The sequence below is a fragment of the Notolepis coatsorum genome (assembly GCF_963971535.1).
Source record: "Notolepis coatsorum genome assembly, chromosome: 1".
NCBI lineage: Eukaryota > Metazoa > Chordata > Actinopteri > Aulopiformes > Paralepididae > Notolepis > Notolepis coatsorum.
This window is the reverse complement of record NC_140165.1, coordinates 133,807,858-133,829,145: the sequence shown is the minus strand read 5'-3', so window position 1 is coordinate 133,829,145 and position 21,288 is coordinate 133,807,858. Positions and strand designations below refer to the sequence as shown.

General features: G+C 42.3%; 1 protein-coding gene across 1 annotated transcript in view; it reads right to left on the bottom strand.

Annotated features, from left to right (window-relative positions):
• nol6 (nucleolar protein 6 (RNA-associated)) overlaps positions 1 to 20,473 on the bottom strand; it is a 63,971-nt gene extending 43,498 nt beyond the window's left edge. The window contains exons 1-14 of the mRNA XM_084327689.1: positions 20,352 to 20,473; positions 14,169 to 14,393; positions 13,043 to 13,159; positions 12,728 to 12,907; positions 12,208 to 12,376; positions 10,809 to 10,940; positions 7,276 to 7,439; positions 4,777 to 4,897; positions 2,918 to 2,976; positions 2,689 to 2,790; positions 2,456 to 2,571; positions 1,907 to 2,084; positions 957 to 1,079; positions 653 to 801 (exon numbers count right to left, since the gene is read on the bottom strand). Coding sequence (XP_084183815.1) covers positions 653 to 801; positions 957 to 1,079; positions 1,907 to 2,084; positions 2,456 to 2,571; positions 2,689 to 2,790; positions 2,918 to 2,976; positions 4,777 to 4,897; positions 7,276 to 7,439; positions 10,809 to 10,940; positions 12,208 to 12,376; positions 12,728 to 12,907; positions 13,043 to 13,159; positions 14,169 to 14,393; positions 20,352 to 20,390 — 1,874 coding nt within the window. The 5' untranslated portion in view covers positions 20,391 to 20,473. The remainder of the gene's footprint in view (positions 1 to 652; positions 802 to 956; positions 1,080 to 1,906; positions 2,085 to 2,455; positions 2,572 to 2,688; positions 2,791 to 2,917; positions 2,977 to 4,776; positions 4,898 to 7,275; positions 7,440 to 10,808; positions 10,941 to 12,207; positions 12,377 to 12,727; positions 12,908 to 13,042; positions 13,160 to 14,168; positions 14,394 to 20,351) is intronic.
• Positions 20,474 to 21,288: the final 815 nt, after the last annotated feature.

Sequence of the window (21,288 nt, the reverse complement as noted above, 5' to 3'; positions counted from 1 at the left end):
CCCCCCCCCCCCCCCATAACATGCTTCTAGAAATGCAGAAAATCAAGTCGCTTTGCTTTGATTATACATGGCTTTCGATATGTTGCTATATGTATCGAGTATTGGGAAAATTCTTTGTTGGCATGGGGCCAATACCAGTATTGGTGCATCCCTACAAGTAGTTGTTTATGACAAAGCATGATCAGACCAATGTTTACGTCTGTAGAAAATATTTAGGCGTTAGCTTGCATCAATGTGGTCTTTCATCTTAAATGTGATAAATGCAGTACATCATAGCCTACTGTTTGCATATTGTGTTCTTTTATTAGGCTTGATTCTACCGCTGCCATTAAATGTCCCTTTTCCCTACCTCATTTAACAATAATTGTTAATAATCAAAAGGTGTTCTCCTCGATCCGTGTGTACTAATTGTTGTATCAATTGGAATAAACATTTCCCCTTTTTATTTGATTACCGGTAATTTATCTTACTGCCAGTGACCATTCCCGTCACATTATGGATACTTAAGTGTACTTGACTTTCCATTTGGCTACCATCTCTATACCAGAGTGACAACGAGATAAATCTTTGTACTATTAAAAACCATGTCAAATGACTGTTCCTTCACAGTACGCCTGCTCCCTCCCCAGCGTGGTGTTGCTAAGATACATACAGCTGTAGCAGGTGTGTGACGATCTGCCTGGGCACCAGTCTCTTCTGGCAGCTGGTCTCCCCCTCCCACAGCACCGCCTCAGTGATGGCCCCGTCCTGGAAGCGCCGCAGCTCCGAGCGCGAGCCCCACAGCTGGCGGAACTCTGCCGCCTGGCAGCCAGAACACACAGCACAGCGTTATGGCGAGCGTTGCACACGCATGGTGGTAACGCAACAAACGCATGCGGTGACAATTGCAGATTACACACACATAAGTGAGCAGTGAGACTAAATGACCCGTCGGCATGGTGGTGGCGGTTCAGTACCTGTGGATTGTCTGCAGGAGGACCTCTTTCCAGCACAGAGGCCGCCTGGTCTGGACTGAAGATGAGGCCGAAGGAGAGCGGAGGCTGGGCCTTGTGCTTCGGTGCTTCACTCTCCACTGACCACTGAGACACCACACACACACATGTTGGAGTCTAAACTGAAATGGATAACTTTACAAAATTAAATGATCCGTAGAGATAAGATAGATACTTTATTCATCCGCTTGGGGAAATTCAGGTATCCGGTAGCTCAGTGCAGTTGCAGACCATAAAAAGCGATAAAAAGGACAACCAATACAACAAACAAACAAACAATGAAAGTCAGTGCTGAAGTTTAAAAAGTTCCAATAAATAAATAGTGAGCACTATTGCACAGTGTTAAGTAAAGAAATTGCAATATAAAATTGCACATTGTCCAATGGGGAAGGGCAGCCTGCAGCCCAGGTCATGAGAGAGAGGATAATGTATTTTTATGTCTATATTGTTTTTATTATTATTACTGTATTGTGTTTAGTCTCGTTTCATGTGAAAAATTAAAAAGTTTATTTAAAAAAAAAAAAGGACTCAAATAGTCTAATACAGTAATATAAAACAAACCAATTAATCATGAAGGTTATTATCTTTTCCCCTTGTGTCGAGATAGGCTCCCCCCCCCCCCCCCTAGTAGGATTCATGGGGACATTGATCTCCAAGCTATGAAAAATGTAGATGGCATCAAATGTTGAGCATATACAGATATGGATGCACAGAAAAGTGCTGGGGGGGAAGTATCTGGGTTTCCTGGTGATTGACATCAATCTGTCTACATGTGGATCATTCTGGGTTGCATCGTGTGCTGGGCATTCCCAATGGCGTATATACACACTTACAATGTTTACATTACAAAAGGTAACATGCCGAGTTAAGTCTCACGCCGAGTGACCGACAACAACAGACGACATCCCTAATACCTCAGGGTCAGGAGAGAGGGAGTGGGCGAGGAGGAGGATCCTTTGGCCCAGTCCTCGTTTCAGGAGGGACAGAATAAAGGGGAGCGCAGTCTGGACGTAGTTGCCACTGTGGTCCATGAGCTCACTGAGGAGGTTGAGTTTCTTACAGCTGAACTGAAGCTTCACCAACTCACATAACCTAATGAGGAAGGAAGGAAGGACACACACAAAGAGAGCAAAACAGGAGGCTATGAATATATGATAATGGGTTATGTGTATATGATAGTGAGTTATGTGTATATGATAGTAGGTTATGTTTATATGATAGTAGGTTTAGGTTATGAGTATATGATAGTGGGTTATGTGTGTATATGATAGTAGGTTATGTTTATATGGCGGTGGATTGTGTGTATATGATACTAGGTTGTGTGTATATGATAGTGGGTTATTGACAGGATCTAATAGGGGCCCTACTGGAAGATGTGTTAGCTAGTTGTGACAGAATCTAATCAGGGCCATACTGGAAGATGTTTTATGTGGTTGTTTGACAGGATCTAATAGGGGCCCTACTGGAAGACGTGGTCGCTGGTCCTGATGATGGGTTTGAGAGTCATCAGGAGAGCATGGAACCCATCCACCGTGGGGTCGTCCCAGAACTTCATCGACAGAGAAGCCTCATGCTGCACCTGGACACCATTTTGGATATTGTCAACCAATAAGATACTATGTTATTAGGGAGAGGGGGAAAAAAACACACCAAGGACAATCAATCTCATTTGACAAGTGTTCTACAAAAGGCCAACCTGGTTGTAAGTGCAAGCGGTCATATCAGCACACATGTTGAGGTGCCCAGAGGGGTCGACAAACACGACCTGGAAAGCACCCTGGAACTCTGCAAGAGACGGCTGCAGGGGAGGGGATGGATGACAGAGAGGAAAGCAATAAGCATGTATTTTGACTCCAGATGAAAGAGGAGACGAGCCTGTGCTCTATACATATATATGCCTATTGTTTGGGTTTTGTTCTACTCACGGCTGTTGAGTCAGGGTCTCTGGCGAGAGTGATACCACTCTGTGTCAGGTCAGTGGAGGCTGAGGTTTAAAAAAGAGAGGGGGAGACATGTATAAGTAAGATGGAACACATGATCCTACTGCAGGACAGATATAGGGGGGACTGAGACGGTAAACTAGGGATTCACACATTTCTCACAGCCAATACCAACTGTGAGTCCTGAACCTTCGTTATTTGCACTGAACTGGTTGACTTGCTTTTCATCGGATTCAAATAGGCCCGATATCCCGATACCAATATCGGAAAAGAGTGAGCAAAATAACCAAAATACTAGGGCTGCACGATTTGGTGAAATAGTGCGATTGCGATATGATAAATGGTGTCATGAGTCTACTTGCTTGGTTATCAAGGAAAATGCAGAGATTACTGATCAAACATACAAACTTAACCACAAGCGGTTAACCACAAGTGGCTGGTGGTGTTTGTTTACATTCCTGAGTCACATGCACCAAAGGGAGATTAGTACCGTGACCAGACATCCGCAAATGTCTAGTTATTTCATAATACAAAGTTTCCAAATGGACTTTTGGATTAAACCCAAGTTGTATGCAGTGATGAACACAATTTACTTAACGTTACACAGGTCGAGCTACGCACGCTTTGCTTGCAAACGTTAGATAGCCGTGTTGATAAGAAGGAGCCTTCTGCCAAAAAAGATGTATTCAACTAATGTATTCACAAAATGGATTACCATTCAAATGTTATTGAAGTTGTGGCTAGCTAACTATTGAAGACTAACCATTTTGTGACCGCAGCATTTGCTGCATTATGTGCGCAAATATACTGCGTATACGGCTCTTATACTGGACTCAACCCTCTCATTTCACCCTCACGTCAAGTCTGTCACCAGATCCGCCTTCTTCCACCTCAGAACCATCTCCCGCATCCGCCCCTCACTCTCCGACACCTCAGCGGAAACACTCATTCACGCCTTCATCACTTCCCGCCTCGACTACTGTAACGGAATCCTTCTTGGTGCTTCCAAGAAGGTTCTGGATCGCTTACAGTACGTCCAAAACTCTGCTGCGAGGGTCCTCACGCGCACCAAACCCTGGCAGCACATCACCCCCACCCTGCAAAAACTCCACTGGCTCCTCATCAACTACCGAATCCCCTACAAGATCCTCCTCCTCCTCACCTACAAATCCCTGCACGGGTTGGCCCCTTCCTACCTGACCAACCTACTCCACCCCTACACTCCAGCACGAGGCCTCCGCTCCTCCAACTCCGACCTCCTCACCATCCCCCGCACCAGGCGTTCCACACTGGGAGACCGAGCTTTCGCTGTAGCTGCCCCCATCCGAGGCTCTGACACCATCAACCTCTTCAAAACCAAGCTAAAAACCCACCTGTTCACACTTGCCTTCACGCAACACGGCCCCGCTCCCAAGTAGCCCACCCCTGACTCTTTTAAGCCACAGATTCCGTTGTTTTGTTTTGTTGTTGGTTTTGTTTGTTAATTTCAACCACTTCATCCAATTGGACAGCACCTTGCTTCCTTTTTTGATCTCTTTTATCTTCCTGTTGTTACTATACACATATATTCATAATTTTTTTTTTTATCTTTTATTTTTTCAACATTTTTATTTTTCCATCCTTTCCTTGTACAGTGTCCTTGAGTCTGAGAAAGGCGCTTCTCTCTTAAAATCCAATCTATTATTATTATTATTATTATTTAACGGCTGTTGCGGTTATATAATTGCACAGTCTGACATCGCAACTGCAATTGCAATTTGATTAATCGTGCAGCACTATTCAATATAACTGTAGCTTCTATGGAAAGCACTCATTATGACAGAGAGAAATAGACATTTTCTCACCCAGAAAGTGCAGGCTGTTCCTTAGCAGCTGATAGGCTGTCATGGTGTTACTGATTTTGTGAGCGGTCAGGAGATAGGCTAACAGCATGGAAGCCAAGAAGCCATTAAAACAACCTGCGCCCTGTCAGAGATGGAAAGAGGGAGACAGAAATGAGGCAAATGGATGGAGGAAGTCATAATAATAATAATAATAATAATAATAATAATAATAATAATAATAATAATAATAATAATAATAATAATAATAATAATAATAATAATAATAATAATAATAATAATAAACTTTATTTGTGTAGCACCTTTCATATAAGAATTGTGCTTCACAGCAGTAAAAAAGACATAGGCATAAAATTAGCACAAAATTGCAGATCAAGCGCAATGCATAAAGTGCAGACATAGAATTAGGTATAAAATTTGCATAAAATAGACAGCAGCAAAATAAGACATAGAACATTAAATCGAATATATATATTATTTTTTAACTAACAATAGGCCTCTTTGTTTACGGTTTGATTGTCAATGATACACATAAAATAGACATATAAAATCATGAAATTGGCAGATACACATCAAATAGAAGTGAAGAAGTGGAAGCCTGTGCCTTATTCAGCTGGGCACCATTCTAAATGGAAAATGTGTTCCCAATTGTTCTACTCGCATGTTATGACTCGTGTTATGATGAAGAATTAATGTATAAAAAAAATTACATGATTCCCTACTCATTTAGCCAATTATTTAATTTATTTGACTTAATTTGGTATGAATCAAAGTCAATGCTCCCTCCCACTCCCGCATTCCTTCCATATACTAGGGGCTAAATGGTAAATGTTGCATTTATATAGCGCTTTTATCCAAAGCGCCTTACAATTTGTTCCTCACATTCACACACCGATGCGACCATGCAAGAGCAGTTAGGGGTTAAGTGACTCTTGCTCAATGACACTTCGACACACTGCCTGGGAAGAGGGGGAATCGAACCGGGAACCTCCAATTACCAGACGACTGCTCTACCTCCTAAGCCACTGTCGCCCCCCTGGTCAAGCTCTCTTTGTCAGAGCCAGACTTTGAGCAGTGGTTTATGTGTATATGATAGTAGGTTATGTGTATATGATAGTGGTTCATGTGTATATAAATACCGGTAGAAGGTTATGTTTATATGATAGTAGGTTATGTGTATATGATAGTGGTTTATGTGTATATAATAGTAGGTTATGTGTAGGCTATATGATAGTAGGTTATGTGTATATGGTAATAGTAGGGCTGTCCCCGACTAAGGATTTGTATAGTCGATTTGTAGTCGCCAAAATTAGCCGATAGTCGACTATTAGTCGACTATGGAAAAAAAAAGTATAATGTATATATTTATTTTTATATCATTCCATTTGGGCTGTGCTTAATGTCTGAAGGAGTCGACGGAAGGCTTCTTGTCCTCTGCAAAAGCATGCAATTGGTCCACTGATGGATACATCTTTATATTTGTCTAGTCTAGTGTGTTCATTAGATGGATGAAATCCTCTTTCAGTGCCTCTGTGCCTGTTTTCTTAGGCAGTTAGCCTCTGGTATGTGTGCCATTAGCGTTAGCCACGCTTCTAGGGCGCGTCTATACTTTCCGTAGCCGCATTTCTGGCAAGACGCTCTCTGATTGGCCGACGCCTGTTTCTACACTGGTTAAGCTTAGGCACTCTTTCGAAGTTGGTTAAGGTTAGAGTTTGTCTTAGAGCATGGCGATAGAACGCCAGGTAGTTTGCATGCTGTTCGACGCGGAAATGGGCAAAGACACAGCTTGTCACGCGATTGGGCAACAGTGGCCAATCAGAGAGCGTCTGCCAGAAATGCGGCTACGGAAAGTATAGACGCTTCTAGGCCTCTTTTCTTTTGGAAAGAATGATAAAAAATAAATAAATAAAAAAAAATTATAATATTATTTTTATTCTTTTGCATTAGACCAAGAGGTTGGCAGTCGACTACGGCTCCTTTCGATCGATTAGTCGACTAATAGGGGTCAGCCCTAGATAGTAGGTTATGTGTATATGATAGTGGGTTATGTGTATATGATAGTAGGTTATGTGTATATGATACTAGGTTATGTGTATATGATAGTGGGTTATTGACAGAATCTAATAGGTGCCCTACTGGAAGATGTGTTAGCTAGTTGTGACAGAATCTAATCAAGGCCATATTGGAAGATACTATGTTAGGTAGTTGTTTGACAGAATCTAATAGGGGCCCTACTGGAAGATGTGTTAGCTAGTTTTTAGCTAGTTGTGACAGAATCTAATCAGGGCCATATTGGAAGACATGTTAGGTAGTTGTTTGACAGAATCTAATAGGGGACATACTGGAAGACGTGGTGCTGATTATGGGTTTAGGAGTCATTAGGACTGCAATCATATAATTCCCTACTAATTTAGCTAATTATTTAATTGATTTGACTTAATTTGGTATGAATCAAAGTCAAAACTGTGCATAAAACACAAGAGATGCAACACAGCTTCCTACCTGGTCCAGCTCTCTCTGTCGGAGCCACACTTTGAGAAGGGCCACCCCCTCAGCGAAGGCTGAACACTGGGAGCTAACAGCAGACAGGAACTGGAGGTGGGCCCTTGGGAGAAGGTCCCCCAGCACAGAGCTGTTGTAGTGGGGAGTGGGAGGCTCGCTGGTCTCTGCAAAGACAGACAGGGACAAGATTCAGGGCTTCAAATTAAGTGTTCCAGCATCCTGGGGGACGATACAAATGTTGTCTGGGACAGCGTTTCCGTCCGATTACTGTTTTGTCTTTTTACAGAAGAAATCTGTTGATATCCCTAAAGAAATAATGTAAAATTTTTATTCAGAACAGAAATCTTGCTAAACAGAAGTCTCTTTGAAATCCTGTGAAGCGTGTGTGTCTGTGAGCAGCAGGAAAACAAACAAAACAGTGGAAGCTGGAGCATGAGAGTCAGGCGGATTCTATGAATAGCAACGTTACCAGGGAAAGTTTGTTGCGTTGGAATACAGTGACCTTAGTGTTAGATCTAAAGATCTAAATAATGGTTTGGGTTTGTGCATTTTCACCCATTTCACCCAGTTCATAGACTATTGATACGGATGTTGTTGCTAACTGAGTTGTAGTGCATGGACCCTAACACTGGCTGTACCAAAACTTTTTTCTCAAGAAAAAATAAGAAGAAGTCACCTGATCTCGACCACTACTCGATTATGGTGAATTACCCTACATGTATGCACCTGACCAGTACCTCAGATAGCTGGATACTGTGTACCATTCTGCCTTACGCTTTGTTACGAGATGTGGCAATCGAGTGCACCATTGCAAGTTGCCGATCTCTACAAGCATGCAGATTTTCACAATGGCTCTCTCTTGTGCACAAAGTTCTGCTTAGGCTGGTTCCCTCGTACCTAAGCGTGTTTCTGTGCACTAAGCAAAAAAAGTATGCCCTTTGTTCCCAAGATGCTTTGAAATTGGATGTTCCCTATGCGAGAACTGAATTGGGAAAAAGGGCTTTTAAATATGCTGCTCCTTAATCCTGGAACAAGCTACAGGAGGACCTAAAATTACCAGGACTGGTCACCCTCAGAGCATTTAAAACCATCTTAACTCATCTATGAATTCAGTTCCCTCGGACAGTGCAACCGTCTTTGATAACTTGCCTGGAATTGGATCTTGCTGTGAATGTTTTATCTGTATTTTATTGTGATGTTCTTTTTTATTTTAAAATCCGCCCTAAAAACATGGCTCAGCAGCAACTCAAATTGGTCTTAAAATGTTTTTTTATCTCTTTTGTCATAACTTGGCTTTTATTTCTTTTACCATGAGTTGCTTTTACTTCTAATTTTACTATGTTATTTTATTTCATACTTATCTTGTCTTGCACAGTCTCTGGAGCGTAACAGTAAGAAGCATTTTGTATAAAAGTATTCTGTACTTCTGTATGACAAATATTAAAGAAACTTGAGAAACTTTTAAGGGTTTGCGGATTTTTTTGTTGTATGAGTTGTCAGGTTAGGTGTTATTGTACTAATTTTTAGGATGTATCCTGTCTAGTGTACATGTCCATTTGTGTTTCTGTGCCTTTTTATGTTCCATGTATGGACCACAATGGAAACAAGCCTTGGCTTTATTGTGTTTTATCCATTTTTGACCAGCGTTGTGGACACTGTTATTGTCTTGTCTTTTAAAATGTTTTTTTGTCCTACGATTTGTGTCAAAATAAAGTATTAAAAAAAATATATATATGTTGAAACTTTCTGCTACCTTGCTTGGCCAGATGGCTCTTGAAAAAGATATTTTAATCTCAATGATGCTTATCTGGTTAAATCTGCCGTTCCATGAGTGGAGATAACGTAACGTTAATTATTACTATTGATATAGACGGACACACGCTGAGGTTGTGGCTAGCCAACTGTTGTGCTACATGGACCCAAACACGTGAGACAACCTGGCTGCACCAAAACACTTTTTCCACAAGAAATCTGTTGTTCCATGAGTGGAGAGAGCCGCTGCAGTGCAGACAGAGAAAACACAATGTAACATTAATTATTACAAATGATAACTGTGACTGATTTGATTAAAGATTGAGCATTAGACACCGGGTATATAACGTTGTTGCAATAAGCTCAATAAAAACAGATACGATTTTACCAGAATTTCTCTCATTTATCCGGGCCATTGAAATCCTCCTGAACACGTGGAGCAGTTGTGAAATACAAGTTTCAAAATCTCTATATATATATATATATATTGTTTTTTTTTACTTTTATTTCACAACTGTCCCAAACTACAGTTACCGGTACATTCATCCCAAATCGAGACAACATGGTTGTATATGAATTCTGCCTTGGGGGCAGACCAGGGTTTCCGTGGTGTTGCTCCATGTGTTCAGGAAGATTTCAATGGCCTGGACAAATGAGAGAAATTCTGGTCAAATCTTATCTCTCTTTCTCTTTCTCTCTCTATATATATATATATATATATATATATATATATATATATATTAAGGCTGTCAAAGTTAACGCGGTATTAACGCGTTATCGCCCGATTCTATTAACGCCACTATTTTTTTTAACTCACGATTAACTTTTAAGACATTTCTTTTATTATTTTTTTTTTTTTTTACTAGACTTCACTCAGGTGTATTATTGATGCTCTCATTGATACTATGTTTGTTTCTGAAGTGTGTGTGTGTGTGTGTGTGTGTGTGTGTGTGTGTGTGTGTGTGTGTGTGTGTGTGTGTGTGTGTGTGTGTGTGTGTGTGTGTGTGTGTGTGTGTGTGTGTGTGTGTGTGTGTGTGTGTGTGTGTGTGTGTGTGTGTGTGTGAGATATAGAGAGAGAGGGGGGTGAGAGAGATGAGGAAGGGGCAAGAGAGAGCTGGGAGAGTGTGTGTGTGAGAGAGAGAGGGGGGGGGTGTGATTACTCAGCCCTTGTGTGGGTGAATGTAACAAGTTCCTAACGTTTTATTTCCCCTATTATTTCATGCACACTTTATTCATTGTTTTAAATTATTATTTTCTTTTAAGTTATTTTGTGCATCACTCTTGTTTTGAATTTGATGCAAATTTGCAATGCATGAGGGTCATCCTTTTGTGTTAAATGGCTGCATAAAGCAAGTATTTGTTGACTCGCATGTTGATAAGAGTATTAAAACTTGGAACTTGAAAAAGACCCGTTTAAGGTAGAAAAAAAATAAAAAGATAAATGCGATTAATCGCGAGTTAACTATGGACAATCATGCGATTAATCGAGTTAAATATTTTAATCGATTGACAGCACTATATATATATATAAAAGATAAAAGTAACACTGTGTAAATATATGTTTTTTATTTAATTTTTTTATTTGCTGTATTTTATGGATCTAAAAAGATTTGTTTACATTGGTAATGTTTGTAAGCACTGCAGTGAAAGAGATCTATATATTTTCCATCTGCAAATGAAAGTCTTGAGGAATGTATGTCAGTATACGCCCCACATTGATATAGTAAAGGAAATCATGGATTGGGGCTTTAAGGCTCCAAACGCTGGATGAAGGCTCTTACCTGGTTGAGGGGCCTGCAGGCCGGTGTACCACTCTGTCCGGATGTTGTTCCTCTGTGGATGGAAGCGGCTGGGCTTGAAGAAGCCAGGAGGAGGGCAGGCATGGACACGCAGCGTGAAGGAGGAGTCGTTTCCTGCAGGATGGAGGAGGTGCAGTATATTACCGGCATGCATCATCAACACACATCATCAACAACCAGTCAAAGTGGTTGGCGTTATTTGACAAGCATGGACAAAATAAAAATGACAAATCAATGCAATCAGGAAGGTGATTAAGACTAAATCTTTACAGCCTCACACCCACTCACTCACACACCGACAACCATGCAAGGCGTCAACCTGCTCATCGGGAGCAGGTTGCTCAAGTAGCTCAAGGACACCTCAACATGCTGCCGGAAGGAGCTGGGAACCTTCCGATTACCAGACGACCACTCTACTCCCTGAGCTACTGTTGCCCCCCCCCCCTTTTTTTATTTCTTTATTATGTTCTGAATGTCTGTTTGCTTGTAATATAAATAATTTAAAGGGGACCTATTTTGCTATTCTTTTCACTATTTGGGCAATTTTACACAATTCCTGTGAGTCTATGGAACACATCTGTACGTTTTTTCCCAATACAATTCATTGTTATGCATTTTTAATCAAGTACTTTGGTGGACCACTTTCTGCCCTTCCAGATTCCAAGCTGTTTTTGGCTGGGCTCCGCCCATACTCGCAATGCGATTTGAGTGACAATCACCCACCTGCACTGGCAGATAACTTTGGGGGGGGGGGGGGGGGGGGAGAAGAGAGAGAGAGAGAGAGAGAGAGAGAGAGAGAGAGAGAGAGAGAGAGAGAGAGAGAGAGAGAGAGAGAGAGAGAGAGACAGATAGAGAGGGAGACAGATAGAGAGGGAGACAGATAGAGAGCACAGAGCGCGCATGTGTGAGCGGCTCGAGTCGCGAGTGTGTGTAAAAAGCAGGGGGAGAGACAGAGGAGAGATCGCTCTGAGACTCCGTATGAGCCTCTCTCCCTCTGTCTCTCCCTCTCTCTCTCTCTCTCTCTCTCTCTCGCATTATTTCCACTCGCTCCGTTTTGATCATACTTACGCAACGTTACGCTAACTCCTCCAATCACAGTTAAGCATTTTTACACGTCACAGATTGACGTAAATTCAGAATGGCTTGGTTTAGTGGGGGAGGTTCTTGTCTCAGCTGAACTGGAGGAATGGGACTGGGTAGAAATCTCACATCTAGTCAGTGTTGGGTACAACCCCACATTGCTAGAAAACAATGCAAGCCACTGGAAAAGGCCATTTATAAGATAGGGGACCTTTAAAGAAAGAACTTAGAGGGATAATGGTATTCAGTAATGACTGGGGAGACGCGTGTCCAAAATGTGGGAGTAAAAACCATTAAGAACCTGGCGGAGTCAAGAGCAGAAGGGCACGCAGGCGGTTGCCATTAAGACAGGAGTAACGCAGGGTTCCAACTTCAGGAGAGGAGGCCAGATGCTGAGCCAAGCCTGCCAGGTAGAGAGCCCTCTTCCTGGGGTACCTCTGATTCAGCGCATCCTTAGGATGGAGGATGTCCTAACGGGGGAAATATCAGCAAGACGCACGTTATCATATCTCGTCTTGTATGGAGAACAAGGTGTCTTTCAACAACGGAGAGGATGATAAATATCTTAGCAGGTCCAGTGGTATTTACAAATAAGTCTTAGCATTCTACGCTAATATGCTTGAAATACCAGGTGAATATATTTACTGCATCTGGACAATTGTAAATGTTGTCGACTCTGTGTGGCAAAACATTGAATTCTCCACCCATCTGGTACTCCAAGTTGGTTAAAACAAACGCAGAAGATGATTTGACCCAGGAACAAGGCCTGAAGGTCTGTTTATTTGACATGAGCAAATGATCCAAACCCTTGGCTGACTTACAGCAGGAATGGTGACGGCCAGGTCCACCGTGACGCGTGGCTTGGTGCAGGTCCCCAGAGGGTAGCTCCCTATGGGGTTCACAGAGGTGGGGGGTGCCATGTGGAACTTGCCCTTCACCTCTTTGGGCACCAGCAGAAAAGGCACTTTCACAGCGCCGGACAGCCAAGACATGTCACTGAGCTGGAGACAAGAATACAGGGTAGAGGAGAACACAGACATCACAACAATGGGCAAAATCTCACACCATTATTAAAAACTGAGCCTATAGTTTAAATCAGTTCCAAAGCAAAGTTCTGACACTCAAGTATTCCATACCTCAACTTCTGGGGACTGTGGCACGGTCTGGAGCAGTGTGGTGATAGTTTGGATGAAGGAATCTATCTGCTGCTTTCTACGTTCACTCAGGATCACCTCCTTCAACAATTCTTCCATCTGTTATTGGAGACAGATTACAGCAGATTTAGCATGGGTGCAGACGGGCTGTTTATACAGTAGTAGTAGTTATGCAAGAATACTAGTGGTGATTATCTATGTGTCACGGTGAGAGTGAGGGAGGCACACATTTGTCCCCATGTTTCCATTCCTTCCCCAGTACCGTCCGTCTCGTTCCAGAAGGCAGTGAGAGAGAAAATGCACAATCACTTTCATGTATGCTAATCAAGGATGTGTCAATTCCGATACTGGTATCGTATACAGTCCGATAGCAGGCAAGAATGTGGTTTCATATTGAAGAATTCCCCCAAACACTAAAATCCCATGTGTAACATGTCAGTTAGGCGGCACGGTGGTGTAGTGGTTAACACTGTCGCCTCACAGCTAGAAGGTTGTGGGTTCGATTCCCGCTTGGGGACCAGGTTGCCGTGTTGGGTATCTCCCGGGCCTTTATCTGTGGAGTTTGCATGTTCTCCCCGTGCTCGCAAGGGTTTCCCCTCACGATAAGATAAACCCAATGGAAAAACATGCACAACAGATGGCTAACACTGTTGCGTCCCTGACGAAGACAGACAGGAGTACTTGGATTGGTCCCCGGGCGCGGCGCTTGCCACAGCCCTTGTCTGCTCCCGGCTGCCCTTGGGGGGGTTAGAACGACGGGATGGGAGGTGCAGACATTTCGTCAGCGACTCAGTGTATGTGTGTGTGTTCCTGTGGGTCGCCCATCGCATGCGTGTTTAAATCTGATGACAAATAAAGACTTATACTTATATACTTAGAATCAAAGCAAAGTGACTTGATTTTCTGCATTTTTTTTACATGCATGTTGAGAAGCATGTTAGATCTCTCTAATGGAGGAAAATGTATTATACCTCAATCATTTTGTGTAAAATTACCCCAAGCTGATGGTCTAAGTCTACGGACTGCATTTATATAACACTGCCGGGAGGAGCTGGAATCAAACTGGGAAACTTCGGAATTGATAGTGAAGAAGTTGTATCGGACTCACCTGCATTTTGAGCAGGCTGCAGTGAAAAAGACTCTCCGCCTCTTTCAGCTGGTTCAACTCCTCTGCAGTCGGGGCTCTGTACAGGTCACTCCGAGACAGCTTCACTGGACGGAGGACGACGTCCTTCTGGCCCCCCTCGTTGGGTTTGCTCCGTTTAGGCTTTGTAGGAGCCCCATCTTCCTCTTCCTCCGCCATCTCATCTTGAGACAAGTCTGATGGAACCATCTGTGCAATAAGAAAACCAACACACGTATGGGCATACAACTACTTGTAACTAGATTACTCTCACTTACGCTGGCACACACACACACACGGCTCTTTCACATAGGCGGCGGGTGAGCTGGACATTAGGGTAGGCTATAGATGGGATAGGACATATTGAGGCAAAACAGAATTATATATACAGTATATATTGAGGCAAAACAGAATTATTCAGCATTGTATGTGTGTGTGTGTATACAGTATCAGCTGCTACATCGTTAACACATTCCCCGCCATTGGTTATACCCATCAATATACCCAGTCTGCCACCACTGTAAGCCTATGGAGATGTTTACCTTCTTTGCAGGGCTATAACTTTTTAAATTGTATTGCTATATTGACATTACTATGGCCCATTCAACATCGATTATCTATCGTTCAGGATGTGGGAACGTTATACTTTTTCATTCATACAAAAATACCTTCTAGAATATAAGTATGTTTTTATCGTTTTCTGCAGTAATTCCTAGAATGTGAGTTATAGGCCTAAACGCATATATAGATTATCGATTGCCGTTTCTTCCCTATACACGCTATATTAAAAAATTCAACTGTATATGATCGGTATACGTTAAGCTTAATCATGCGTGGAGGAAAGGGGGGGGGGGGGGGGGGGGGCGTTTATAATTCCCCGATCATCAGTAAATGCTTTATGTAGGTTGGGTGATATATTGATCAGATGGTTTGCTCACAAGGAAACTCACAATTGGGTTGAAAATAACGTTATATTCCTCTTACCGTGGGTCAAAGAGACTGGCGGTAAAAGATCCCAGGTATACGACGCCGATCGCCTAGGTCCATTTCCGGTTTGTATGTCGCAATAAACGCCAAAATCATATTGATTATTACGTTTAGAAAGCGATCCATTATGTACATTGTGTCTGTCGGGAGTAGGGATGGGTACCGAATTCGGTACTTTTGAGGTACCGAACCGAAACACGTCGGTACTACCGAGTATCGAATCAAGTGAGAAACCGAAAAAAAAATAAAAACAAAATAATATTTTTTTTTTTTTATAAATTTTTTTTTATTACTTTTTTTTTACTTTTTTCTTTTCATGTCAACGTTCACACGCACAATATATGCTTACCTAGGATTTGACTTGATTCAACAACAAAGCAGTCGGAGAAATGACAAGCCGAAAACTGTCGAAATTGTAGTTATTTGAAGTTTGGATTTTTTTTTTACGACTGAGGTAATAATTAATAATTTCTTGAGACTAAAGTACCGAAAAAAGGTACCGTTGGGTACCGGTATCGATTCACAGGTACCGGTACCGGTATCGGTTCAAATGTGAAAGGTACCCATCCCTAGTCGGGAGTCATGCAACGATATCTGACGGCCGGATGAATTTCATCGACGCACATCAGCCATATCCTGTAGGTGAGTGTAACTCGCCCGACAATCCACCAGGCGGCGGTATTGAGCCGTCGTTGCGTCACCTATAAGGTCCAGCTGCAGCGTCGGGGGTGTATATATGAATTATGAATGCCATGGCAAAAAAATGAAATATTGATCTCAATAACGCTGTACAGCGAGGTCTGGCGGTCAACGCATGGCGGCCAATAACGCTGTACAGCGTTTTTGGCGGGAAAAGTGTTAATGAACTATAGATTTATATGGAATTCGTTAATCTATTATAGTCATGAGTCATGACTATAAATGCAAAACGTAATTGTTGTATATATTTATTATCATTATAATTATTTAATTCCGATGATAGAAACAGTCCGTCTGTAGAATTGACTTGAAGAAGCTCTTGGTACCCAAACTCCTGTATCCAATAATAATAATAATAAATCTATCTGATAGAGGGGATAGACGGGTAGACGGGACCCGTACTGTATTGTACCCATTCTGCAATTGGTTAATAAAGTTTTCAATCAATCAAACGTCTCATAACTTCCTCTTGTGGGTGTGGCTGGTGGTGACAACCAGGTGACAACTTTTCTGAGCCAATAGGCGCTTTGCGCAACGATAGCAAGTCGTTTCCCATCATGGATTTGCGTGGAGCAGTTGGGTGAGAGGTACTGTGGCGCCTGGCTCTGAAGGCTGTGCGTGGCTCGCTCGCGTGAGATTTCCGCGGCTCGCCTCGTCAGATTTCCAGAGCAAGTCGGACAACATTCTAACCGTCATGCAACGCGCTTGGCAAGGCCGTAGTAAAACCTGCGCAGATCTGCGTCCGCCTCGCCAATCTCGAACACGCAACATCGTAGCGTAGGCTGCCTATAATAATGCGCAGACTGGGGCTGCTGGTTTGGGTCGGCATTAGGGCTGCACGATTTTGGGAAATAATCTAATTGCGATTATTCTGACAGATATTGCGATTGCGATTTGCGATGCGATTATAACATATTTAAAAAAAAAATTACAAGAAGAATGTTGCTGCTTTCTGTAGTCGGGTCCCAACTGCAAAATTACTGTATTACCTTGTATTATACACTTTTACTATCATGTAGACTATTCTGCTTTGTGTTTACATGTGATGTATTGTATACATGCACATTTATTATGTTCTTGTGTGATGTATCGCACATTTTATTGCTGTGTGATGTATTGCAAATGTTATTGCTGTCATCTTGGCCAGGTCTACCTTGCAAAGGAGATCTTGTATCTCAATGGGACTTCCTGGTTAAATAAAAAAAAAAAAAAAAAAAATTTAATTGCAGGCTTGGCGATTTGATAATTGCATCATTCCAAATCGCGATTTCGATTAAAAAACGATTAATCGTGCAGCCCTAGTCGGCATAGCCTCGCCTGGCCTTACATACCCGCCGCCTATGCTCTTTCATCTGAGAAAACTTCGTTCTTTTGACATCAGCAGGTCACTTCTCTATGTATTTTACCAAGGTATCCTGGCTAGTGTCCTGTTCAAAAAATTTAGCGCCCTCCAACCTAACAAGGCCACTGGCCATGACAACATCCCCTCCAGATTCCTCAGAGACGCAGCAGCCGCCATCACCCCAGTCATCACACACATAATAAACCTCTCTATAAAACAGGGACACGTCCCCAAGGACTTCAAAATTGCGAGAGTGACCCCTCTGCACAAAAAGGGCAGCAAATTAGACCCAGGCAACTACCGCCCTGTCTCTATTCTTACCTCCATCTCGAAAGTCATGGAGAAAATAGTCTACGAACAGGTCGAAAAGTACCTGGCGGAAAAAAATCTAATCTACGAATTCCAATCTGGCTTCAGAACCTCCCACTCCACTGACACATGGCCTTCGACACTGTCAATCACTCCATTCTGATTGACAAGCTAAAAGCAATTGGTTTTGATAGCTTATCAGTGAGCTGGATGCAATCCTACCTGGAGGGGAGAGAACAGATGGTAGAGGTAAACGGTACTCTATCCCCCCCCCTCAGTGAGCTGTGGCGTTCCACAAGGAAGCATACTAGGACCGCTACTCTTCCTAATTTATGCAAATGACATGTCGTCAGCCTGTGACTGCAACTTGTTCCTGTTTGCGGACGACTCAGCCCTGCTGGTCTCTGACAAGAACAAGTTGCAGGTTGAAAAAAAACCTCAGCTCGGAACTAGGCAAAATCTGCATATGGCTCGCTGATAACAAACTATCATTACACATGGGCAAAACAGAGTCCATTCTCTTCGGTTCAAATAACAAACTCAGCAAGACCGACGGCTTCTCAGTTGCAGTGGGTGACAATATTGTCACAAGGAAAGACGAAATTACCTACCTGGGTTCCATCCTAGAGGCAAATCTTTCCTGTGACAAAATGGCATCCAATGTAATAAAAAAAAGTCAACCAACGAACTAGATTCTTGTACCGGATCTCCTCTCTGGTAAACAAGAATACCCTGAAGACTCTGGCAGGAGCACCCATTCAAGGGTACTACGACTATGCGTGCACCTCATGGTACCAAAGCACCTCAAAGGCACTTAAAACAAAATTACAAACATCACAAAACAAACTGGTCAGACTACTACTTGAACTTACCCCCAGAACCCACCTCACCCCTGCCCACTTTGACAACCTAGGATGGCTTAGAGTAGACGACAGAGTACAGCAACTTGCAATGGGCCTGGTCTACAAGATACACTATACGACTAAGGTACCCATGTACATGTCAAAATACTTCCCAAAGGTCAGTGAATACCACAACCACTACACCAGAGGAAGCTCAACAAATCATGTTAAACCCAGATTCGGCTCAAACAAGGGACTAAACACGTTTCGCAATTATGCCACATCAATGTGGAACGCCCTACCCAAAGCTGTAAAGGAATGTGAATCCCTACCCACATTCAAAACCGCTCTTAACACTTTGGTTGCCTAAGGTTAAATTAATGATATACCATAGATTGCCAGCGCTATTTGTCTATGGAGAAAGTCCCCTTCTTTGCAGGGCTATAACTTTTTAAATTCTATTGCTACATTGCCATTATTAGGGCCCATTCAAAGTCCTATATGTATTGTTCATTGTGTAGCAACGTTAAACTTTTTCATTCACATATTCATAGTAAAGTATGGTCTAATGTATAAGTATGTTTTCATCTCTTTCTGCAGCTTTCTCCAGAACGTGATATATAGCCCCAAATGCATTATATTGATGATGAAATACAGTTTGATGGCAATCAGCGCGATATAAAAAATTCCAACTAGACGTACTTCTAGAAGTTACTACACGTCATCTGATGTTGACCGGATGGGCGAGGGGGCGTTTATAATTCCGTGGGCAGCGTTATACCAATCATCTAATGTGGGTCAAATGTTGATAATATCAGTTATTATCGAAGACGGTAACGTTACACGCTGAAACTCACCCCAGTCTCCGCGCGCCGTTGGGCGATCATCGTCGAGTAGAAATTTTATCATTATGGGATATATTATTACCCGGTCCATCGCCAGCTTGTATAATGGTATATACGTCCAAATCATGTTGTTTATCGAGTTATTGGCAATCGATCGCTATGTAGTGTGACGAGCTAGAATCACGGGACATGTACCGAGTGGCCGGAAGCAATACGGACGTCTAGCAAAACCTCTACTGCGCTTCCTGTTAAGCGCTTGCGCCGATCGGCCACCAGATGGCGCTCCTGAACCGCCAGAGAGCTCAGTGGGTCCTGCTGGTGGATCTCAGGCCAGCGGAGGGACATTATGAATCCGATCGCAGATTTTTGAAATATTGATATAAGGACGACGTACAGCGTCCCCCGGCAACTTTAGCATGGCCAGCAAAGACGTCTAAAGACGGCTCCCGGCAGTCAAAGTGTTAAAGAGCACCTACGGGAGGCTGCAATTCGAAACTGGCCACCGTAAATGCCCAAAACCCCCACCACCTCCTAATAGACAGTCTCCTCCCCACCGCATGTATATACTCTGTCAGGATCTAGGGGTAACAGTACTGTATATTTGAATACCGTTTATGTCACAAATGTATCAGTACTAAATACCTATATGTCCCTATGCCATAAATGTCATGTATGTTGTGTATGTCATAAATGTCTATATGAATTGAAAATGGGGGACCCTGATGGAAACAAGACAAACGTCTTTCTCAGGTCTGCATCCCCTTAACAATTGTGTGTATTGAGCCGTACTGTATTGTACCCATTCTGCAATCTGTTAAATAAAGTTTTCATTCATTCATTCACATCAAAGAACAAATCCTAAAATCCAATTGGAACCCTGAATTGAGTGAGTGAGAATGATATTGTATGTGGCATCTTAATTAATATATTTTTTTGTCTCACTAGTTTTACTAAAGATAACATTTGGGGTTGGGTAAACGTGTATGGAAGAGTTTTTAATGGCTGCGAAGTGTATACAGTTACAATATTACCCACCAAACGTCATTATGTGATCAACATTGTGTCAAGCATGGCTTGCGAACGTAAGCTTCGAAAACAAAGTGCATATAATTAGATATTACTGACAGTTGATTAACAGTCTTACCTCCTCTGTGTCTTTCTTCTTCATGTTTGATCTGCTCATAAGATGAAATATACTTCGATCTTCTGTAACTTTGCTCAATAATAATTTGCGATCGTTGCGTTCTCACATGTAGGAAGGGTCAATCAAACTCCAATGCAAAACATCTTTCTGGTTGGCTCACACGCGCGGCGAGTGAATAATGATTGGCTTTCAGCTCCGGAAGCTTCCCGCCCACCTTAACAAGATGGGTTGAATGAACAGTATTATATGCGCGCTTGTTTTGTATGCTTGAGACGCCCGATTTAGTAGAAGTTTATACTTCAACAGACAACTCCACCCACTCAATGAATCAAACTAAATTAAATTATGAATGAATGAAAACTTTATTTAACAGATTGCAGAATGGGTACAATACAGTACGGCTCAATACACACAATTGTTAAGGGGATGCAGACCTGAGAAAGACGTTTGTCTTGTTTCCATCAGGGTCCCCCATTTTCAATTCATATAGACATTTATGACATACACAACATACATGACATTTATGGCATAGGGACATAATATATGTATTTAGTACTGATACATTTGTGACATAAACGGTATTCAAATATACAGTACTGTTACCCCTAGATCCTGACAGAGTATATGATGGGGAGGGGACTATACATTAGGAGGGGGTGGGTGGGTGGGTGGGAGAGAACAATTGTATGTATTGAGCTGTACTGTACTGTACCCATTCTGCAATCTGTTAATAAAGTTTTCAATCAATCAATCAATGAGAAAGACTTTCGTCTTGTTTCCATCAGGGTCCCCCATTTTCAATTCATCATATGACACACACGACATACACATAGACAGTACTGCTACATCTATACATTTATGACATACCAGATTTTCAAATACAGTACTGTTTGTGATACTAAAAAAACGCGATTGGGCAAACATGTCAGTGGCCAAT